Here is a 21,089-nt window from a genome sequence, read left to right on the forward strand (position 1 = left end):
CACTTTGTTCAGTTCCTGTTTAGGAGATATGCATGCACTGTAAGAATGTCAGATGTGTTGGTCTTTCCCAGTACTTACACAAAGCAAATTTCATTTATATAGCGCTTACTTCCCTGAGTTGAAATATTTTTTCTTGTATAGCCCTGCTCATGCCAATGCAGGGTGTCAGAGTGCTTTACATCAACACATGCATATTACATGTACAATAAATTATATAAGTTTGTTAATGAATGAACAGGATGTGTTATATAAAACTGGGCGAATGCAAGGTGTAGAAGTCACATATCATCTTCCATAGCTCAGTTTGCTATAATCATTGCAATGCGCTCAAATGTACACGTGATAGACCTGCTAAACATATATGTGAGGGCTTTAGACCTGATGTCACTTATTGTGATGCCACTTCCTGTAAAGTCGTGGCTTGTGATGCCACTTTCTATGATGTCGATTCCTGTGATGCCATGTGTGATGCCATGCGCCGTGATGTTGTGCGCCGAGATTTCACGCATTGTGATGTTGTGAGTCATGATGTCACCTGCATACTGCCTAACTAGGCTAGTCCCCCACTTCTTTTTTAGGTCTTGTGCCCTGGGTAGCCGAATTGCAGTTGCACTGGACAAAGGAACTTATTTGCTTGGAATTTTTTTTTTTCAAAATGATTACAAGGCATATAGGACTGTAAATAATTGTTAATTGGGGATTGTTTGTAGAAAGTCTAGGGTCCTTGTATTGAGCTGCCCCTTTTTCCTATCCTTGCACAAACATGAAGATCGGAAACATGATTTTTTGGCAATCGCTACATTCCAGCAATTTCTCGCAAATAAACCTGGTGAAATATACCAGGGGCAAATACTCAGTAAATACCATAACAGGCAGGTTTTTCTGTGATCTCGGTTACCACGTGCGATAAATCTTAACCCCCAATACAAGGCATTCGTAATTAGGTACTTAAAAATTATTGCTATACATATATTTTCTCAAAATCACAGACTTTACTTATCTGATGAGCAAGATCACTGGAGTGGGACGCCATTTTATAGTTTATGACTGATCCAGAAAGTGATTAGCCACACTTAACTGGGGTAATATTTTTTCATTTGCATTTACCATGCTAACCTAAGGTTTTGTAAACTGGAGCCACGCCCTCCATTTAATGTTAATTTCTCCGCTTATTTAGGGTTACCTTGCAAAGAGGAAGTGTTAGTTCGAACCCAAGACTGAGCAAAGTACAGAGCATGTGCATCCAATGGCATTGTGACATTTAATTGCATTACATTTGCAGAACAGAAGCACAGAAAGCACATTACCTTCATGAGTGAACTGACTAGGTCATTAATTTTGACTTGCAGTAAATTGCCTATGAAAGGCAGTGGCACCGGGCCAGGTGGAAACAGAGATTTCTTTGCCCACCATTTCCAATAAAAACAGGCAAAATAGGTGAGGCATAATATTGAGAGAAGAATCAGTGCTTCCAACAACTCCATCCCGAACACCAGCAGAACACTTCACCTGGAAAACATGAAATATTACAATGAGAACTGCCACTGGCTTCTGGGATGGTTAGCATTGCATTAACACAGGAAGAGTCCAGGGTACCTAGACGTGGGGCATATTCTCAAGCCCCCATCGCCACCACAGCGTCACTTTCAGTGACGTTGTGTGGCGATAGGGGCTTAGCCCTATTCACAAGGCAGTGTTAAGCCACGTTAAGTGGCTTAACGCAGCTTAACGCTGCCTTGTGAAAAGAGCCTCCTTCACGCTGTTTTTAGCGTGAAGGGGGAGTGCAGTGGGTGTTGTGGTGGGCGTTCCAACGCAATGCCTACTGACTTTGACGCTACCTCCTATTCACAAGGGCAGCGGAAATAGGAGGTAGCGCCAAACTACCTCCTAAAGGTGGCGAAACGAGGAGAAATGCATTATTTCTCATCGTTTCTGCTTCTTCCATGTGTGCTGCCTTGTGCAGCACACATGGAAAAAGCAAAATTCCATGGTGTGTTTATGTACAGGAAGGTGCCCCTTACAGTACATAAACAAACCTTTTTTTTAAATGCCGTTTTGTAACTTACATGTGTGCTTCATGAAGCAGCACACATGTACGTTACAACTAGCATTTAAGGTTTATTTATGTGCAGGGAGGGAGACCTTCCTGCACGTTTTTCTTGCCAGGAGGTGTCGTGACCTAAGTGTGGGGCACTAGGACCCCGTGGGCCGAGTAGCTGGGGACAGGTCACCAGACCGGACATCCGGTCATCTGGGGGGCGGGGAACATATAGAGGATGGGATGACCAAGAGGAGTGAGGACGCCATCCCAAGGGTCTGCTGCAACCATGATAATAACTATACCTATGACAATAAAGAAATCTAAGCAACTGACCGGAGTGACGCGTCGTGCATGTACCGCTCCAGCACAAAGACACGACAACTGGCGACGAAGGAGGGTGACGACCCCACACGCATGAGGATCGCGTCGTGTGAAAGAAGAGATCGCCGACAACAAGGAGCTACACGGGAGCCCACCCCGATCAGCGTCCACCTATGAAAACGACACAGCGCGGTAAGGAGCACCGGGAAGAAGCGCCAATGCAGGGCAAGAAGCGTGAAGCTCTCGCGTTTGAAACTTGAAGAGCGAAGTCTCGCGAGAGGCGAAAATCTCGGCGGCCATTTTAGGGACAGGCAAATGCACCCAATAGGAACGACAGGACAACGCGGCGGCCATCTTAGAGTCAGGAGAAGCGAGATTTCGATCGTGAAATCTCGCAGGAACAAGGGCGGCCATCTTAAGTGGGACATTAAAGGAAAACAGCAATATGAGCCACAGGACAACCATTTTAAGGGCAGGCAAAACGTAAAACACAGCAAACAAAGAGAAATAAAGAAATAAAAAGGGACAAGGACAGAGAAAGATCCCCACAACAAGAAATACAACAAAATAAAGAATGAAATAAGAAGAGAGAACAACAAGAACATTACAAAATAAATTGACAAAAGAAATATAGAGGCAACAAACACAATTGCCGGAAAGAAAGAGAAAGGACACAAAGAAAATAAAAGGAAAATACAAGGAAAAAGGACTAAGAAAGCCCAGAAGAGGCAAACATAAAATATAAGGAAAAAGGACTAAGAAAGCCCAGAAAAAGCGAAATAAAGTAAAACAAAGGAAGGAAAAGGGACAAAAGATCACAAAGAGAAAAAGACAAAAGATAAAGAAAAAGGAGCACAACATAGCATACCAAAAGAAACAGAGACTCAAGAAATGATCAAAGGAACGAACAGAGCAGCCATTTCAAAGCCAGGCAAAGGGCAAAGAAGAAGAAGAACATAAGACAAGGTGAATTAAGGAGAACGCGAGCAAGAAGAAAAGAGCAATAAGAAAAAGAAAGAAGACAGTGCAATAAGAAAAGAGAAAAGAAAAGAATAATAAGTGGAACAACATTGAAAAAGAACGAGAAAGAAGAAAAGAAAACAAAAGGAAAGAAAGCAGAACAACAAAGAGAAATAAAAAGACAAAGATTGCGCAAGGACAAGGAAAGAACAAAAGAGAAGTTACCAGGCAAGAAAGAAAAGAAGAAAGAGGAGTAAAATAACGAGGAAAGAAGGGAAAAAAGAAACAGGAAAAAGAAAAGGAGAGCCTAGAAAAGGCTAAAAGGACAAGGAGAGCTTAGAAAAGGCTAAAAGGACAAGGAGAGAAAAGGAGGATAACAGAAGAAGAAGAAGAAAAAAGGACACAAAAGGGACACAAGAGAAAAAGGACATGGAGAGCCTAGAAAAGGCTAAAAGGACAAGGAGAATAACAGGAGAAGAAGAAAAAAAAAAGGACACAAAAGAGACACAAGAGAAAGGACAAGGAGAGCCTAGAAAAGGCTAAAAGGAAAGGAGGATAACAGAAGAAGGAAAAAGGATACAAAAGAGACACAAGAGAAAAGGACAAGGAGAGCCTAGAAAAGGCTAAAAGAAAAGGAGGAGAATAACAGAAGAAGAAGAAAAAAGGACACAAAAGGGACCACAAAAGGGACACAAGAGAAAAGGACAAGGAGAGCCCAGAAAAGGCTAAAAGGACAAGGAGCGCCTAGAAAAGGCTAAAAGGACAAGGAGAGCCTAGAAAAAAAAGGGGTAAAAAGGAGCAACACGAAAAGACATACCGCAGGAGAAAGAGCAGCAAAACGAAAGGACAAAGACATGCAACGAGCAAAGCGGACAAGCGCCACAAAGGAAATAAAAGAAAGAGGCACCGCAGGGCCAGGACGAAAGGTGTTGAGACAGAAATAATATAGATGATAAGACAACAAGTTCTCCAAAGAGTCACTGGTGGTGACGAAAGTGAAAGGATGGATGATAACGGCTGTCTACGACAAACAACGAATAACAAGGAAGAGATAGCATTTCAAGGACAAAGAAGGCAGAGAAAGAAGAAATGGCAGCGACAACTGCAGCCACATGGAAGGTAGAAGATAGACGACAAGGAAGCGATGTGGACACTAGAGTCACGAAGGGCATGCAGTAAACAACAGAGACTCATTGAAGAAATGTATAATGACAAGTACTTTCTCTCTCTCTCTCTCTCTCTCTCTCTCTCTCTCTCTCTTCCTCTCTTCATCTATATCGTCACTTCTGGCAAATGATGACTATCAACGCTGGCTAGCAGTGACTGCAGAAATGTGTCATGAACATTTGTTGTGACAAAGGGGGAGATGTCGTGACCTAAGTGTGGGGCACTAGGACCCCGTGGGCCGAGTAGCTGGGGACAGGTCACCAGACCGGACATCCGGTCATCTGGGGGGCGGGGAACATATAGAGGATGGGATGACCAAGAGGAGTGAGGACGCCATCCCAAGGGTCTGCTGCAACCATGATAATAACTATACCTATGACAATAAAGAAATCTAAGCAACTGACCGGAGTGACGCGTCGTGCATGTACCGCTCCAGCACAAAGACACGACAGGAGGATTTAAACAAAAAAATAGCACGAAATTGTGTGTGATGCGGTCAAGATCGCCTCGTGTTTATGTTCTTCACCATCATTAAATCTTCAATTCGGTAAAAATTACCATAAAAGACACAGAATGAGTTGCGTGTATGTCGTTATACATCAAAAGATGCGCTTCAATATTAAAAGTTGTACAACTTTAAAAGGTAGCATTAAATGTAAAAGCTTGCAAGGATAAAAATAGACATCACATTAAACTACAGGAGGTATATACATCTCAATGTCCTCATAAATGCAAACCATCCCGATGCTAAAATATAGGCAGACTTGCAGATACATATTCTGTTTAAGCCAAGTTCTGGTGGAGATGTTTTAAGCGCTCTATATTACATTAGTTATTGTAATAGGACAGCATTTCCAACATGGTTTCTTGGCAATGATGAATGTATCAAGGAGATTGATGAGTCATCTGTCTATACAATACAAGCATTGATATATTTTAAACATTTGTTGCAAAACGGTAAAAAACTTAAAAGAATACTAAGCAATATTGCTTGCTCTTTCAAATTTGCTATCCGATATGGCAGCAATATTTTAATAGGAATTTAAGACACAAATGCTGGTCATAGGTTAGGCTGGTAAGGATTCACCACCTTTCTTCTGATTGCCCATGCAATTCCCAGGTATTTTGCAATAGCACACACAAATAGAGGTCTTGTGTCAGATTTTAGTATACGCAGAGCCTCTCTGTGATCTCGAGTGCCAAGTTCTCTGAAAACAGGAGAGAGACATCTACTCCTGGGTTTAGTGTTTGCTTTGCATGCAAAAAGGAAGTGAGCAATAGATTCTTGTGGAGAGGGACAGCAGGGACAGCTCTTTGATAATACTTCGTTAGACAGCCAAAGATTTGTAAATAAATTAATGGGCAGACTGCCGAATCTAAACGGAATATATAATTTTCTATTGGGCGGCACTTTAATAATATCGAGGTAACTTTCAAGGGTGCGGTTGTACTTAATATCCTTAAATTCCTCGGTCAGTTGCCTTCGATTGCCGGCTAAAACGGCACAGTGCTCAACCCCTTCACAATAAGGGATTTTTATCTGACTTTTAGTGAGGGGTGGTGGAGAGCCGATATTGTATCCCTCTAAACCTATGAGTGACAAGAGGGTTTTAGCGTGTTTTATCCAACCAATTTTATGCATGGAATCCAGGGTGCAAATGTCTTGGAAGGGAGCAGCATACAGTGATAATTGCGGGGTGGATACCAGCCGATACTAGAACAATAGAGGGCGGAGCTTCACTAAGTCGCTTATGGGTTTGATACCCATATCTAGCAATAATGGGCAAATAGGGGTACTCTGTGGGAGAGAAACCACATTTTTAAGGAACCTGTTCTCCAGGGATACCAAATTGTTGGCTTTTGCCATCCCCCAAAGCTCAGCACCATAAAGGGTACTGCTCTCGGCCTTGCAACTGTACAATTTGAATGCTGGGGCAACAGGCTTAGTGTAGGAGAGGCGGTATTCTTTACGCAGGACCCCAGTCGCCTGGGAACTTTTGAGTAAGGTTTTGTTAAGATGGTGGTTCCAGGCCATATCCTCAGAAAGTTTTACTCCCAGATAGTCAAAGGAACTGACTCTCTCCAGTGGGACGTCATTTAGAAAAAGATCATCCTTAAAAGATTTGTGAGGGTTTAGGAGCATGATCTTAGTTTTTGCTGTCTTAATTTCAAGTCCCCTGCCATCGCAGAAGAGCTTGAAGTGTTCCTGCGATAGAAATTTTACCTGAAAGAAGTATCAATTATTAGACATTCTGTAAGGACATAGGGGCCTATTAGCATGGCGGCGGATCGCCTGCCAAAACACCCCGCCGGACGTCCTTTTACCCCCTGCCACGTTAGGAAGGTGGGGGCTACCGCGGCAGACGGAAAGACCGTCCGTCGTTTTTCCGCCGGTAGGCAATCGTCATGATTACCTACCAGGCGGAAAAGGCCTATAATATGATGGTGGTGCCTTGCAGCCACCGCCATCCATATTATCAATCAATCACTTGTAAAGCGTGCTACTCACCCGTGAGGGGCTCAAGGTGCTGAAGGGGGGGGAGCAGCTACTGATCGAACAGCCAGGTCTTGAGGAGTCTCCTGAAGGTCAGGAGGTCCTGGGTCTGTAGTAGGTGGGTGGAGAGGGTGTTCCATTTCTTGGCAGTGAGGTGGGAGAATGATCAGCCGCCGGCGGTCGCTCTGCGGATGCGTGGGACGGTGGTGAGGGCGAGGTGAGCGGAGCTGAGCTGGCGGTTCGGGGTGTAGAAGTCGAGTCGGTCGTTGAGGTATGCTGGCCCAGTGTTGTGGAGTGCCTTTTGAGCGTAGGTGAGGAGCTTGAAGGTGATCCTCTTGTTGACGGGGAGCCAGTGCAGGTCCCTCAGGTGGGCGGTGATGTGGCTGTGGTGGGGGATGTCAAGGATGAGGCGTGCGGTGGCGTTCTGTATGCATTGGAGTCTCTTCTGGAGTTTGGCCATGGTTCACGCGTAGAGAGCGTTGCCGTAGTCCAGCTTGCTGGTGACGAAGGCCTAGGTGACCGTTCTTCTAGTTCCGGTCACGATCCATCTGTAGATCTTGCAAAGCATGCGTAGGGTGGTAAAGCAGGAGGAAGAGACGGCGTTGACTTGTTGGGTCATTGACAGAGAGGAGTCCAGGATGAACCCCAGGTTGCGTGCGTGGTCGGTGGGTGTCGGTGTAGTTCCCAGCGAGGCCGGCCACCAGGAGTCATCCCAAGCGGAGGTGGTGGAGCCGAGGATGAGGACCCCTGTCTTGTCCGAGTTCAGTTTCAGGTGGCTGCTCTTAATCCACTCGGCGACGGCCTTCATCCCTTCGTGGAAGTTGGTGTTGGCGGTGGTGGGTGCTTTGGTGAGGGAGAGGATTAGCTGGGTTTCGCCGGCGTATGAAACTATGTTGACGTCGTTGATCGGACAATGTTGTCGAGTGGTGGCATGTAGACATTGAAGAGGGTCGGGCTGAGGGATGATCCTTGGGGTACGATGCAGGTGATCTTGGTGGTTTCAGAATGGAAGGGAGGGAGGCGGACTCTCTAGATTCTGTTGGTGAGGAAGGAAGTGATCCAGTCCAGGGCTTTGTCATGTAAGCCTGCATTGTAGAGGCATGTGCGAAGGGTGTGGGGGCAGACGGTGTCGAAGGCGGCTGAGAGGTCCAGGAAAATTAGGGCAGCAATTTTGCCGCTGTCCAATAGGGCCCTGATGTCGTCGGTGGCGGCATTGAGGGCAGTTTTGGTGCTGTGGTTGCTGCGGAATCCGGATTGGGATGAGTCCAAGGTGTTGTTTTCTTTGAAGAATTGGGTCAGTTGTCTGTTGACTATCTTCTTGATAACTTTTGCCGGGAGCAGGGAGATGGGTCGAAAGTTCTTGAGATCCTTTGGATCTGCCTTGGGTTTCTTGAGCAGGGCGTTGATCTCTGCGTGTTTCCAGCTTTCTGGAAGGTGGCAGTCTCGAATGTGCTGTTGAAGATCTTATGGAGTTGGGGTGCGATGATGGAGCTCTCTTTGATGAAGATGTGGTGAGGGCAGGGGTCAGATGGTGAGCCAGAGTGGATGGTGTTCATGGTCATGATGGTGTCTTTGTTGTTTGTGTGGTTGCAGGAGGTCAGGCAGCCGGTGTGACTGGGGGGCGCTGGGTCTGGGTCGTCGTCGGCTGTTGGAGAGGTCTTGGAGTCAAAGCTGTCGTGGATGTCTGTGATCTTGCGAGGGAAGAAGGTTGCCAGAGAGTCGCAGAGGTCTTGTGATGGTGGGATGTCGTTGGAGCTGGAGCTGGGGTTGGCGAGTTTCTTTACGATGTTGAAGAGCTCTTTGCTGTTGTGAGCATTGTTGTCAATGCGTTCCTTACAAGAGGACCTATTGGCCGTTCAGATGATTTTATGTTGTCTGCGGCTGGTGTTCTTGAGGGCTGCTTGGCTGTCCGGTGTTTTCTCGTGGCGCCATTTCTTCTCTACGCTTCTGCAGGTCTGCTTAGATATCTGGAGATCGGCGGTAAACCAGATGGCTCTTCTAGCGGTGCATCTGTTTGAGGGGTTCTTGATCGGGGCGAGAGTGTTGGCACAATCGTTGATCCATTGCCTGAGGTTGCGGGCGGCTGTGTCGGTGTGGTCGGATGGTGGGTTTTGGGCGAGTTTGGTGGTTAGCTGGTCTCCGGTGGCCTTGTTCCAGTTGCGGTGGGGGATTCTTTGCTGGTGGTTGTGTGCAGTAGTTTTTATGAAGGAGAAGTGGACGCAGTGGTGGTTGGTCCAGTGGAGTTCGGTGGTGTGGCTGACAGAGACCTGGCTGCTGACGGAGAAAATGGGGTCGAGCATGTGTCTGGCGGAGTGGGTTTGTGTTGTGATGAGCTGTTTGAGGCTGAGGTTGGCAAGGTTGCCCAGTAGTGTGGTGGAGGTGCTGTCATTGGTTTTCTCGAGGTGGAAGTTGAGGTCTCCGAGAAGGATGTAGTCTGTGGAGGCTAGGGTGTGAGAGCTGACGGCGTCTGTGATGGAGTCGATGAACTGTGCCACGGTCCGGGGGGGTCTGTACACGAGGGTTCCTCTGAGGGTGGTTGGGATCGATGTGGATCTGGAAGTGCAGGTGTTCGGCGGTACCGATGGTGTCCTCTGTGTTGGTTGAGATTCTGTGGGTATTTCTGTGGACGATGGCGATTCCTCCTCCCAGTCTGTTGGTGCGGTCCCTGTAGGTGAACTTGTAGCCATCCGGGATGGCTATGGCAATGTCGGGTGCCAATGAGGTGTTCATCCAAGTGTCCGTCAGGAACGCAACGTCTGGGGAGGATGAGTTGAGCAGGTCCCAGGGTTTGATGGCGTGCCTGTGGACGGAGCGGGTGTTGAGCAGTATGCATTTCAGGTGGTTGTTGCCTGCCTTGGTGTGCTTGTGTACGCTTGCTGGTGAAGCTGCAGTTTCGGCATGAGAATGGTCCGTGGGTGTGCTTTGGGTTGGCCTATTGTGATGTGGGAGGTGATATGCTTTTCCATGCCCGAGACTCCGCCATGGAAAAGCATGCAGGAATCGCTTTGGGGGCCCATTGTGGGCCCCCAGGGGTGGGGAGGTTGGGGGCTGCACTTGGGGGGTACCCATGGTACCCCCTACATTGGTATGCACAAGGTGGCAGGCACCTCACGGTGCCTGTCATGTTGTACATGCCAATGCACGCCATGCATTTTCTACATTGGGGTGGGTGCTGCTCACAGCACTGCCCACCGCAATGTTGAATATGCGGGATGCGGCCGCCATCCTGGCGGTCGCATCCTAATTGGCGATGCGGGACCGCCGCACCACTAGTGGCCGGTCCCAGCACTGCTAGGGTGGCGGGCGGACTTAAGTGAGTGCAGCTTAATATGGGTGCATAGCCAAGTCATTACCTTTTTTCCAACTATCAGGTCTGCAGCAATGTTCCTTTTTTTGTCACAGGAAACAATCTTTATACTTTTTACAATTGTTCAGAGCACATAAGATGAACAACAGAAAATAAAGAGGAAGAGAAATATTCACATCATATACAATGTAATACATGCGAAGAATCAATACATATCCCTTTAAGAAACATAGGAGCAGAAAAGAAAAGGAAGGGAGACCTATCTATCATATGATTCAAGCAAATCTGTTCCATATGCAATCACATTTCTATAATGAGAAACACTTCTAGTTCTAGCCAACGCCCTTTCCCTCTCACAAATCTCTTTCATAGTTGACCACCATTCTGCTGCTGTGGGGAGTTTTGGCAAGATCCATGCCCTTCCGATACAAAGTCACGCCACAACTAAAATAATAGAATAATAGAAAAGAAAGACTTCAATCCAAAGTTGGCTTCTGCCTTAAAACCTAACATGATGTATTTTTCTGTGTGAGAAAAATCCAACCCTAAGTGACTACTGGTAATTTGTGTAACTTCATTCCAGAATATATCAAGCTTGGGGCAGGTTCAAAACATATGCACAATATTTGCTGCCATCATTCCGCATTTTGATTTGATTTGATTGGCATATTTGTAGAGCGTATTGAATGCCTGAGGGTATCTTGGTGCTAGAAACGGAAGATCTGAGTGGTGTTGGTGAGAATACAAGATGGATCAGTTGTTAAAGAGCTAGGTTTTTAGAGCCTTTCTGAAGGATAAGAGTGAAGAGCACTCTTTATGGAAATGGGCAGCTGGTTGCAGATCTTCACTGTTCCCAGCATGAAGCTTCTTCCACCCCAACGCGCCTTCTTAAACTTGGGTGTCTGCAGAAGTTTTGTATGGGTAGATCTTAAACTGGTAACCGGCATATACCATTTCAGGTGCGTCCTCAAGAAGTCCATTCGCAGCTTTTCTGCCGGTCGGCAATCGTTACGATTGCCGGCCGGGCTGAACTGGGGCACATATATGGTGGCGGTGCCTAGAAGGCACTCCCATCCATATTATGATGCTGGATTTACAAGGCAGTTCCATGGCGGGAAAGCCGCCATGGAAAGGCTGGCGGAGATTTGCTTTGGGGACCCATTGCGGGACCTCAGGTGGGTGGGAGCTGCACTTGGGGGTACCTATAATGCCCCCCTACATTGTCATGCACAAGGTGACAGGCACCGTGCGGTGCCTGCCACGTTGTGCATGGCAATTCAGAACATAGTATTTTACCATTGCGATGGGTTCTGCAGCCAGCAGCACCCACTGCAATGTTAAAATGCCTGATGCGACCGCCGCTGTGGTGCTCCCATCATAATTGGGGTAGCGACACCGCCGCATGGCAGGCGGGTGGCCCCATTACCGCTAGGATGGCGGGCGGACTTAAGTCTGCCCGCCATCCTAATGACCCCCATAATCTTTGGCTAATTCCAAAGCAAAGGCATTGTCGCTGAGGGCAAAGAATTGTTGAACAATACATTGACCACTAGGTTCACCTCTTCTATAGCTCTGGCCAACACCCTAGGTGGACAAGGATCCACAGGAGAACCTGCTTTACAGTCACTACTCACTTTTTTCTGTTTTGAGCTAGGCTGATTTCTTAAAATTTGATGTGGTGGTATTCTTTTTAGACACCGCATTAGACGGGAGAGCCCACTCCTGGTATTCTTGATTGCCCATATAAAAACCATCTTGCAGATTTCTTATTTTTCTTCAGAGTATTTTGGTAAATTCTTGAAAACTTCTAGTGAGGGTTTAAACTCTATAATGCAGGCTTTTGGCTGCTAAAGAGATAAGTGATTCAAAAAATCTTGTGTGGCTAGTTTTTGAATTACTGACCTTCAGAGTAAAACAAATTAGCTTGAGAAGGAAATTTTAATAGCTTTCCTATAGGATTTAAGCGCACGTTTATATTTAGTTTTTTCTTCTGCCCTATAATTCCTTCTCCATTTCTGTTTTAAACGTTCATATTTTTTCTATTCTAATGTTAGCTCCAGAGAAAGCCATAATTATGTCTTCTGTTTATGAGAAGTCAGAAATACTATGGGGGACTAGCATGGTTTTGTCCAGCCATTGAAAAACACCTATTGAATCAGCTTCAAGACAACCCAATAAAGTTGGTTGAGAAGCCTGTAAACATTCTATTAATCTCTAATCATTGATTTGATTCCACTTCTGAACAAAATAGCCATCAGTAGAATTTGCTTGTTTTTGAACTCTAACATCCTCCTTGCTGAAATGGATTACTCAGTGGTTTGTCCAAGTTAATTCAGATATATTTTCCATTTTCAAAGTAGATTGGTTTGTGGAAATCAAATCTAATATTTGCGAGCTAAGTGTATCGGTGCCAGGACCAGTTTATTCAAACTAAGGACCACATTACGATGGCGGAGGGCCGACACCGCCAGCCAGTCGGTGGCAGGCCCTCCGCAATTGAAATGCTGTTTTCCCCCGCCATATTATGATGGCGGGGGAATCACTGGTGACGAGTGGCGGTCAAAAAGTCCACCTGCCACTGTTCCGACAGGCGGTCCTTTTCAGCCCGCCTGTCTGAACTAAACCATTGGCTGACATTGCAGCAGTGCCTGCAGGATTATGATATCCCTTTCCTCCGTCCGTTTTCCGGCAGACAAACAGCAGCAAAACGAATGGTAAAAAAGGGCTTGGGGGGCCCATAGTGGGCCCCCCTTAATCCCTGGTGCAGGCACATGTACCCTGGGTGCTCCTTTGGTGCCCTCCTACATATCCCTACCTCATGTGGTAGGCGCCGCAAGGTGCCTGCCACGTGTGCTGAGACGTGTGTTAACCCTCTATTTTGCATTGTGGCGGGGGCTGCTGATCGCTTCCCCGCCACAATGCAAAATATAGGTGATGTGACCGCCATGGTAGCGGTTGCATCGTGATTCAGATTGTGGGGAGGCCCCTTCATCCGCAGCCAGTCCCAAATCGATATCGATAGCAGCTTGACTAAAGTCCGTCTGCCATTGTAAGGAGGCCCTAAGTGCCTGATTACAAGTTTAGCGGTCTTACCGCTGTACCGTCAGTGTGGTGGTCCCAAGAGGACCGCTACAGCAGCAGTCTCCTGGCCACTGCATTACTATGTCACCGCTGGGCTAGAGGCAGTGTTTCTGACGGCGGGGAATAGTTTGTCATATGTGTCTGACGGCGGGGAATAGTTTTTCATGTGTGTCAATGCACGTGTGTATATTTTGACCAATTATATATAAGGATCTGGGAGAGGGAGGGTGATCCTTCTCTGAGGCCTGGAGGGTAGGGAGGTCCTTCTACCTTATGGAAGGGAAAACGAAGGGATTCGCTATCCTTAATTACTTCATACATACACAAAGTATCACACCTAAGAATTTCTAACGGGATGCTGGGCATCGGTATTTTCAGGTGGGGCACCGCCTTCCTAGAGCAAGGAAAGGAAAGGGTTCATTTTCTTTAAATAACCCAATATATGACCATTATGAACTGAATTAGCAATATCTTGTTTGGAGGTTTCATTTAGCCATGTTTCGGTAATGAACACAAAATCTGGTTAATGTCATGTGCATATTTGCCCATGGATTGTGCATTCAAGAAACTCCCTTGTAGCTTATATGTATTTGATTTAGAGAAATTGCTACACGGTGGATCTCACTGTGGGTCTCCACTCCCCTTTGAGTCAATCATAATTTGACCATGGCAATTACTGCAATATAAAAGCCTCAACATAGACTGCATCTGTAGCTGTCTTTTACATCTTACCGATCTTCATAGCTCCTTAAGGTTTTCAAGGGAGAAAGTTGTGGTATGCTTTTCTGAGCCAAAATGGGCAATGGCCACAGAACAGAGGCAGAAAGGCGCAGACAGGCTTGCCTTTGACGCTGTTGCAGTCCAACCTCCAGCTCAGCCTCCTGTCCTCTCCTAGTACCTCCATCCTGCCCTTGCCCGCTTCCAGCACCTCCATCCTACCCTTGAACCACCATGACATGATCCTCATTGCTGCCCAATGGACATCTCATGCACCAATGTGTGTTATACCCTAAACACTTCTGCTTATCAGTGTAGTCTTATCTCAGCCCCCAGGCACTGACCATGTGTTCCATATCTTGATGTTTACTCTCAGCCCTCAAACGCTGAACACATTCATGCCTGTATGCAACGCCTTGCTTTCACAGCCCAATGCACCTTTTTAATATGTTTCAGATTCATTTTTATTTGGTGCTCCTTGATCAAGGGGAATAGCCAAGAACTTGTGAGATCTTGGAAAATCCCAGCAGCCATCTTGAGTGTGGTTCATTAAACAACACACAGGAAACTAGGCTTGCTTTCCCTAAAGTAGTTTGAACCAGGGGGAAATCTGCATTAGTGCTCTACTTACTTGTGTTGTCACGATTCTTGTCTGCAAAAAGCAATCCACTAGGGACCAATCAGTTCCTCAGCCCTACAAAGAGTTCAACCTGAAAGAAAAGAAAGTATTAGGTTTATTCTAAATATGCATGCATAGCTACTAACCAGTGGTGGCTGTTAACCTTTAAAAGTAGTTGGACGTAATTCTTGATTTGAATTCTAATGAGCTTCTTTTTGAAAGGTTCTCTTGAATATATGATGTTACAACACAAACCATTATGACACATGCTTTTACAACGCTGACTTTACAGACACAGCTACCATTACATCGCATGTTTTTACAACGCTTACCATTACATAGCAAAATCCTTTGAATGCACTAAAGCATCCATTACAACGATAACCATTACAATGCATACTATTACTACCCATACCATGACTACTCTTTTTGTATATATAATTTTTTCAATATTTTTTTAATTAAAAGTATAACTAATCCCTGGGAAGGGAGGGAAGGGGAATAGGGGATTTGGTGGGGAAGTGTATTAATCCACAGGTATTAAAAATAAATAATTGGGATTTAAAATGAATACTCATGTATTAACATTAATACTGGTGTACATTTCCCAAAATATTCTCTTTAATCACTTAAAAATTCCCAATATTAAAAAAAAAATTACACTTAGCCCTGTAAGAGGATGCAAGGGAAATAGGAGTTTTGGTTGGGAAAATGTATTAATACATGGGTGTTAAAAATAAATACTCATTTATTAAAATTAACACCTGTGTATTTTACTATGTCCCAAAAACGATTAATACCAGCAAATTAATTTTGAAATATAAAATGAATCCTTTAAAAAAGAATAATATATTCATGAAAAAATAAAATAAACAAAAGCATAATTATTAAGCCACCAACAATACAAAAATGAAAGTCCTGCAACTATTTCTATGAATGCACCTTAATACGCAACTCTCCAAAATGGCAGACATTACAACAAAAAAGATATAACGAACATTGATAAAACTATCAAAATAATTATAGTTTTGCCAGCTTCTAAATCACGCAAAAAATAAGTTTTCTTTTAAATTATTGTTCAACACCAAAAAAACGTATAAAAGCAGCCAACCATCATTTTGAAAACAGTTGTAAACTGATTTCCACAGTGACCACGCACCTTTTTCAAGGCAGGCAACAGTTGAACTTTGAAGAATACAAATAGTGCCATCTACAGTCTGAAGTAAGTGTACAATATAATTATGTTTTAAATACAATATTATCACATAAACCTAAAAAAATTACATTTAATATTTTAAATGGTTTACTCCATTTGCTGATTTTTTAAAACAGCACTATATATTATTCAGTTAAAACACAGCCAATAAATCCACAAACTCTGTAAGTAAAAAAAAATATTATTTCAAAATAAATACATATAATTTAACATTCTAATAATAAAATATATGGTGAAGTAAAATTAACTTAGAATACACAGAGCTCTGTTTCACTATTAGAGAATGTGAGATGGTCGAAAAATAAATTTACGATTCCAAATCTGACAGTATTTCACTCACTTAAATTATAAGATGGTGAGGGAAGCAAATTTAATATGCCTATTATGAACCATGCTATCCTCAGAGAAAGTGTAGAATGTTGGTGGGAGGGTTCACATTTACTATTCCTACTCCAACCTGTGTTTGCTTCAGAGAAAGTGCAAAATGTTGGTGTGTAAAAATGTATTATTCCAACTCCAAGCTGTGTTTGCCTCAGAGAAAGTGCAGGATGGTGGTAGGTGCAAAGTTAATATTCCAACTCAGACCTATGTTTGCCTCAGGGAAAGTGCTGGATGGTGGTGGGGTAAATTTACTAATCCAACTCAGAGCAGTGTTTGCCTCAGGGAAAGTGCTGAATGGTGGTGGGGGCAAAATTACTATTCCTACTCCGAGCAGTGTTTGCATCAGTGAAAGTGGTGGATGGTGGTGGGAGCAAATTTACTATTCCTAATCCAAACAGTGTTTGCCAAAGGCAAAGTGCTGGGTGGTGAAGGGTGCAAATTTACTATACCAACTGCGAGCAGTGTTTGCCTCAAAGAAAGTGATGGATTCTGGTGGGGGCAGATATACTATTTCAAATCCTACCTAGATTTGCCTCAGACAAAATTGCTGGATGGTGGTGTCAGGGAAAGTGTGAGTCACAATTAAAAGCAATGTTGTAGATCTCACCAAAAAAGTAATAATGAAATAAATAATCGAAAATGCCATGGATATATGCAATATTTGTTACAAATAATATAAAACATGTTTAAAACATTAGGGGTTGATTAGAATGTAAGGCGGATAGCCACCTCCATGCGGGCGGTGGCGATCCGCCCTACAGTCACTCCCGCCCGCCACCCTTTTCCCCCGTATTAGTATGGCGTGGGACCCCGGTGGATGGAAAGACCGTCCGCCGATTTTCTGCCGGTTAACCAGTCGACCGGGCGGAAAAGGGGCTTTATATGGTGGCGGTGTCTGCTAGACACTGCCATCCATATTAGAATGATTCAGAAAAGGGGGTGGTGATGGACAGAGTATCTGAATTAAGCAGAACACTCCTACCCAGTCAACAGATCAGGGCTTGATCCATCACCGTTTTTTAGCTCACTGCACCATCCCAGCTCAGAACCTGGCTACATGCAAATTAGTCTGTACCTGGCCCAGTGCATCATGGGAACAGGGCAGACCAAACTACCAAGCCAATTCTTTTACTGGAAAGGAAACAAGCTTCCGGGGACCGGTTTCTGGCATTACAGCCATCTTCGGCCCAGCTTGCTTGAATCCTGATGGTGCAGTGAGCAAGGGACTCACATCTGAGCATACCCTTCCACGCTTATGGTGGACAAAACGATTCAGAAAAGGGGGTGGTGATGGACAGAGTATCTGAATTAAGCAGAACACTCCTACCCAGTCAACAGATCAGGGCTTGATCCATCACCGTTTTTTAGCTCACTGCACCATCCCAGCTCAGAACCTGGCTACATGCAAATTAGTCTGTCCCTGGCCCAGTGCATCATGGGAACAGGGCAGACCAAACTACCAAGCCAATTTTTTTTTGGCCACTACAGGTGTGGCAGGGTATGCTCAGACTTGAGTCCCTTGCTCACTGCACCACCAGGATTCAAGCAAGCCGGGCCGACGACGGCTGAAATGCCAGAAACCGGTCCCCGGAAGCTTGTCTCCTTTCCGGTGAAGAATTGGCTTGGTAGTTTGGTCTGCCCTGTTCCCATGAGGCACTGGGTCAGACTAATTTGCATATAGTCAGGTTCTGAACTGGGGTGATGCAGTGAGCTAAATAACGGTGATGGATTCAGCCCTGATCTCTTGACTGGGTAAGAGTGGTCTGCTTAATTCAGACACTCTGTTCATCACCACCCCCTTTTCTGATTCGTTTTTGGCCACTACAGGTGTGGCAGGGTATACTCAGACATGAGTCCCTTGCTCACTGCACCACCAGGATTCAAGCAAGCCGGGCCGACGATGGCTGAAATGCCAGAAACCGGTCCCCGGAAGCTTGTCTCCTTTCCGGTGAAGAATTGGCTTGGTAGTTTGGTCTGCCCTGTTCCCATGAGGCACTGGGTCAGACTAATTTGCAAATAGCCAGGTTCTGAACTGGGGTGATGCAGTGAGCTAAATAACGGTGATGGATTCAGCCCTGATCTCTTGACTGGGTAAGAGTGGTCTGCTTAATTCAGACACTCTGTTCATCACCACCCCCTTTTCTGAATTCATATTAGAATGGGCAGCGGTACATGGCTTTCCATGGCGGATACCCTGCCATGGAAAGCCATGTGGAGTCTGCTTTTGAGGGCCCATTGCAGGCCCCCAGGTTATTGAGGGGGTGGGTGGTGCACATGGGGGTACCTATGGTACCCCCCTGCATTGCCATGGACAAGGTGGCAGGCACTGCGCGGTGCTTGTCACCTTGTGCATGCCAATGCACACAGTGCATTCCCGGCATTGTAGCGGGTGGTGCTGTGAGCACCGCCCACCACAATGCTGGGAATAGAGGATGCCACCACCACTGTGGCTGCGGTATCCTAATCGCTGGTGCAGGACCACCGCACCAATGGCTGCCGGTCCCAGCATTAGTAGGATGGCGGGCTTTCGGATATCCGCCCGCCATCCTAATCAGGCCCTTAATTTTCTCCACAGAAAAAACATCAAACAACACCAGGAGAGGAGGGCATACCCTATATCAGAATCAAAAGACAATAATTAATAGAAAGAAAAAAAGGAAATCAAGGTAATAAAACTCAACTTTTTTACATATACAATAGCACAAGCGATTTAAAGAAAAGTTTAAGTAATTTTGCGAAACAACAATGAAATTCACTTTCCAAAATAAAACTACCTTCAACTATTTTTTAAAGACTTTCCATAAAACAGAACATTGAACATTCAAACCTCAAAGCAGAAAAAACCCAACGTTCCATGGTAAATATTTAGCAATAAGTTTTTATAAAAAAGTTTTATTAGCTCAACAAAAAAACATAAGACAAATCGAACCAAACTATCCCAAAAAAAGCAAGCCAAAATGTATACTGTACAACCATTTCAAAGCACTAATCTTTTACATTGCAGGGTTATGTAAAATACAAAAAACACCAAAAAAGAATGCGAAAGCAATATTTTTTTTGTCCAGACCAAACAAACCAACAATAGAAACAACTTTGAAAAACACCAACAAAACAGAGGAAAACCAGCACAGAACAAACAAAAATCAGGAAGCATCAAAATAGTACAATAAAAAAGGTAAGCTATACCAATAACTGTTCTTTATAACAACCTAACAAATATTCATTTCTAGGTAAATAAATAACATCATAAAACTTCAAAATCAACAATGTAAAACAATTAAATCAAGGTCCAAAGTGCCTAATATTTAAGCTGCAAATAATTGTGCATAAAATGTTCACTAACATTTTTTTTTTTTTAAATCGGGTATCACCAACACTTGCAAATAATTACACAATAATTTTTCTTTTTCAAATCTTTACAGATAATGGCTTCCAATAATGAGACAAAATACATAAAATCCAGCAGAGGAAACCGTCTGTTGAATCATAGTGGGTATGTTTATTGTAAGGAGAGACTAACTGAGCACAGGTGTTATTGGAGGTGTGTGCAATATTATTCTTCCCATTTGCCTGTGCAATAGAGATTGAAGTTTGTGAAAACATCAATGAAATAAAAGCAATTGCATCCACCTCCAATGAACCCTGAGGCACAGTTTTGAAGGAGGTATATCAACACATTCCATCTCATGTTGCAAGTAGTTTGCCCACAATACCCAACCTACACGGAATTATTCAGGGTAAAAAAACAGGCAAGTAACTCTCTAGGAGTAACACCCAAACCTTTTCTGACATTAACATTCCTCCTGAACTTTCTAAAACAGTTAATAATGAACCATTTCTTTTACATGACAACCAAAACCCTCATAAAAGAATTCTAATCTTTAGCACACCCCATAATCTTTTTAAATTGGAGAGTTGTGATATTTGGATGATGGATGGGACGTTTTAATCCACACCCCATCCATTCACCCAAATATACACTATTCATGCCTATATTAATCATACAGTTTTTCCCTTAGTGTACAGTTTACTCCCTGATATACAGTAAGTATGGGCACAAAATCTGCGCCACTCTCTAAATTTCCGAGCGGAATGCATGGCTACATTAAGAAAAGCAGGGGTGCAGTTCATCCCTGCACCCTGTGGCCGGCACCCCAAGGTGCCTGCCACCGGATGCAGGGATCCACAGAGAGGCACCCATGGGGGCCCTGCTGGAGGCCCCCAAAGACAGTTTCCGACTGCCTTCTGTCACAAAAAGGCAGTAAAAAACTGCCATTGTACTCCCTCGGCCGTAAAGAGGCGACCGGGGGAGTACTGAAGGAATTCTAGATGGCAGACGGGCTCTCCGAGCCCGTCGTAGGCCATCTGGAAATCCAAGTCAGATCGGAATGGAATCCGTCCGGCTCTGACCGGAGCCCTTTCGACCAAAATCCGAATCGGCCCCACAGTAGCACTCTGTTACACTCACTGTCACTCTCCCTCATTTACATTCATTCTCACACATACTTGTTCTTACTGTCACTCATAGTCATTTACCATTACTGTCACTTTCTGACTTACTCTGACTTATTACTTCACTGACTCTTTCTCACTTTAACTTACACACATAGTTACACAGACATGCTCAGAGTGCTGGGATTTCACCAACCATGAACAATCTCTCTGATGGCTGGCTCAGAAAGCACCTTTATGCACCTGTGTCAGCAATCAGACAATGTCACTGGGTGCATCAGTTTAATGCTGGACCCAAAGAGGGTCTGCATTTTATTTTTATTATATCACTCT

At 44.6% G+C, this 21,089-nt stretch overlaps 1 protein-coding gene across 2 annotated transcripts in view; it reads right to left on the reverse strand.

The window, feature by feature from the left end:
• Nucleotides 1-21,089, reverse strand: part of LOC147690364 (cytochrome P450 2F2-like) — an 818,967-nt gene that overhangs the window by 787,080 nt on the left and 10,798 nt on the right. Inside the window, exons 2-3 of one of the 2 annotated variants that reach the window (XM_086937998.1) lie at nucleotides 14,720-14,798; nucleotides 1,308-1,509 (exon numbers count right to left, since the gene is read on the reverse strand). In XM_086937998.1, the coding sequence (XP_086794124.1) occupies nucleotides 1,308-1,484 (177 nt within the window). In that variant the 5' untranslated portion in view covers nucleotides 1,485-1,509; nucleotides 14,720-14,798. The remainder of the gene's footprint in view (nucleotides 1-1,307; nucleotides 1,510-14,719; nucleotides 14,799-21,089) is intronic. The other variant, XM_086937999.1, reaches the window with a different exon arrangement.

The sequence above is a fragment of the Lissotriton vulgaris genome, chromosome 9 (genome assembly GCF_964263255.1).
Source record: "Lissotriton vulgaris chromosome 9, aLisVul1.2, whole genome shotgun sequence".
Taxonomy (NCBI): domain Eukaryota; kingdom Metazoa; phylum Chordata; class Amphibia; order Caudata; family Salamandridae; genus Lissotriton; species Lissotriton vulgaris.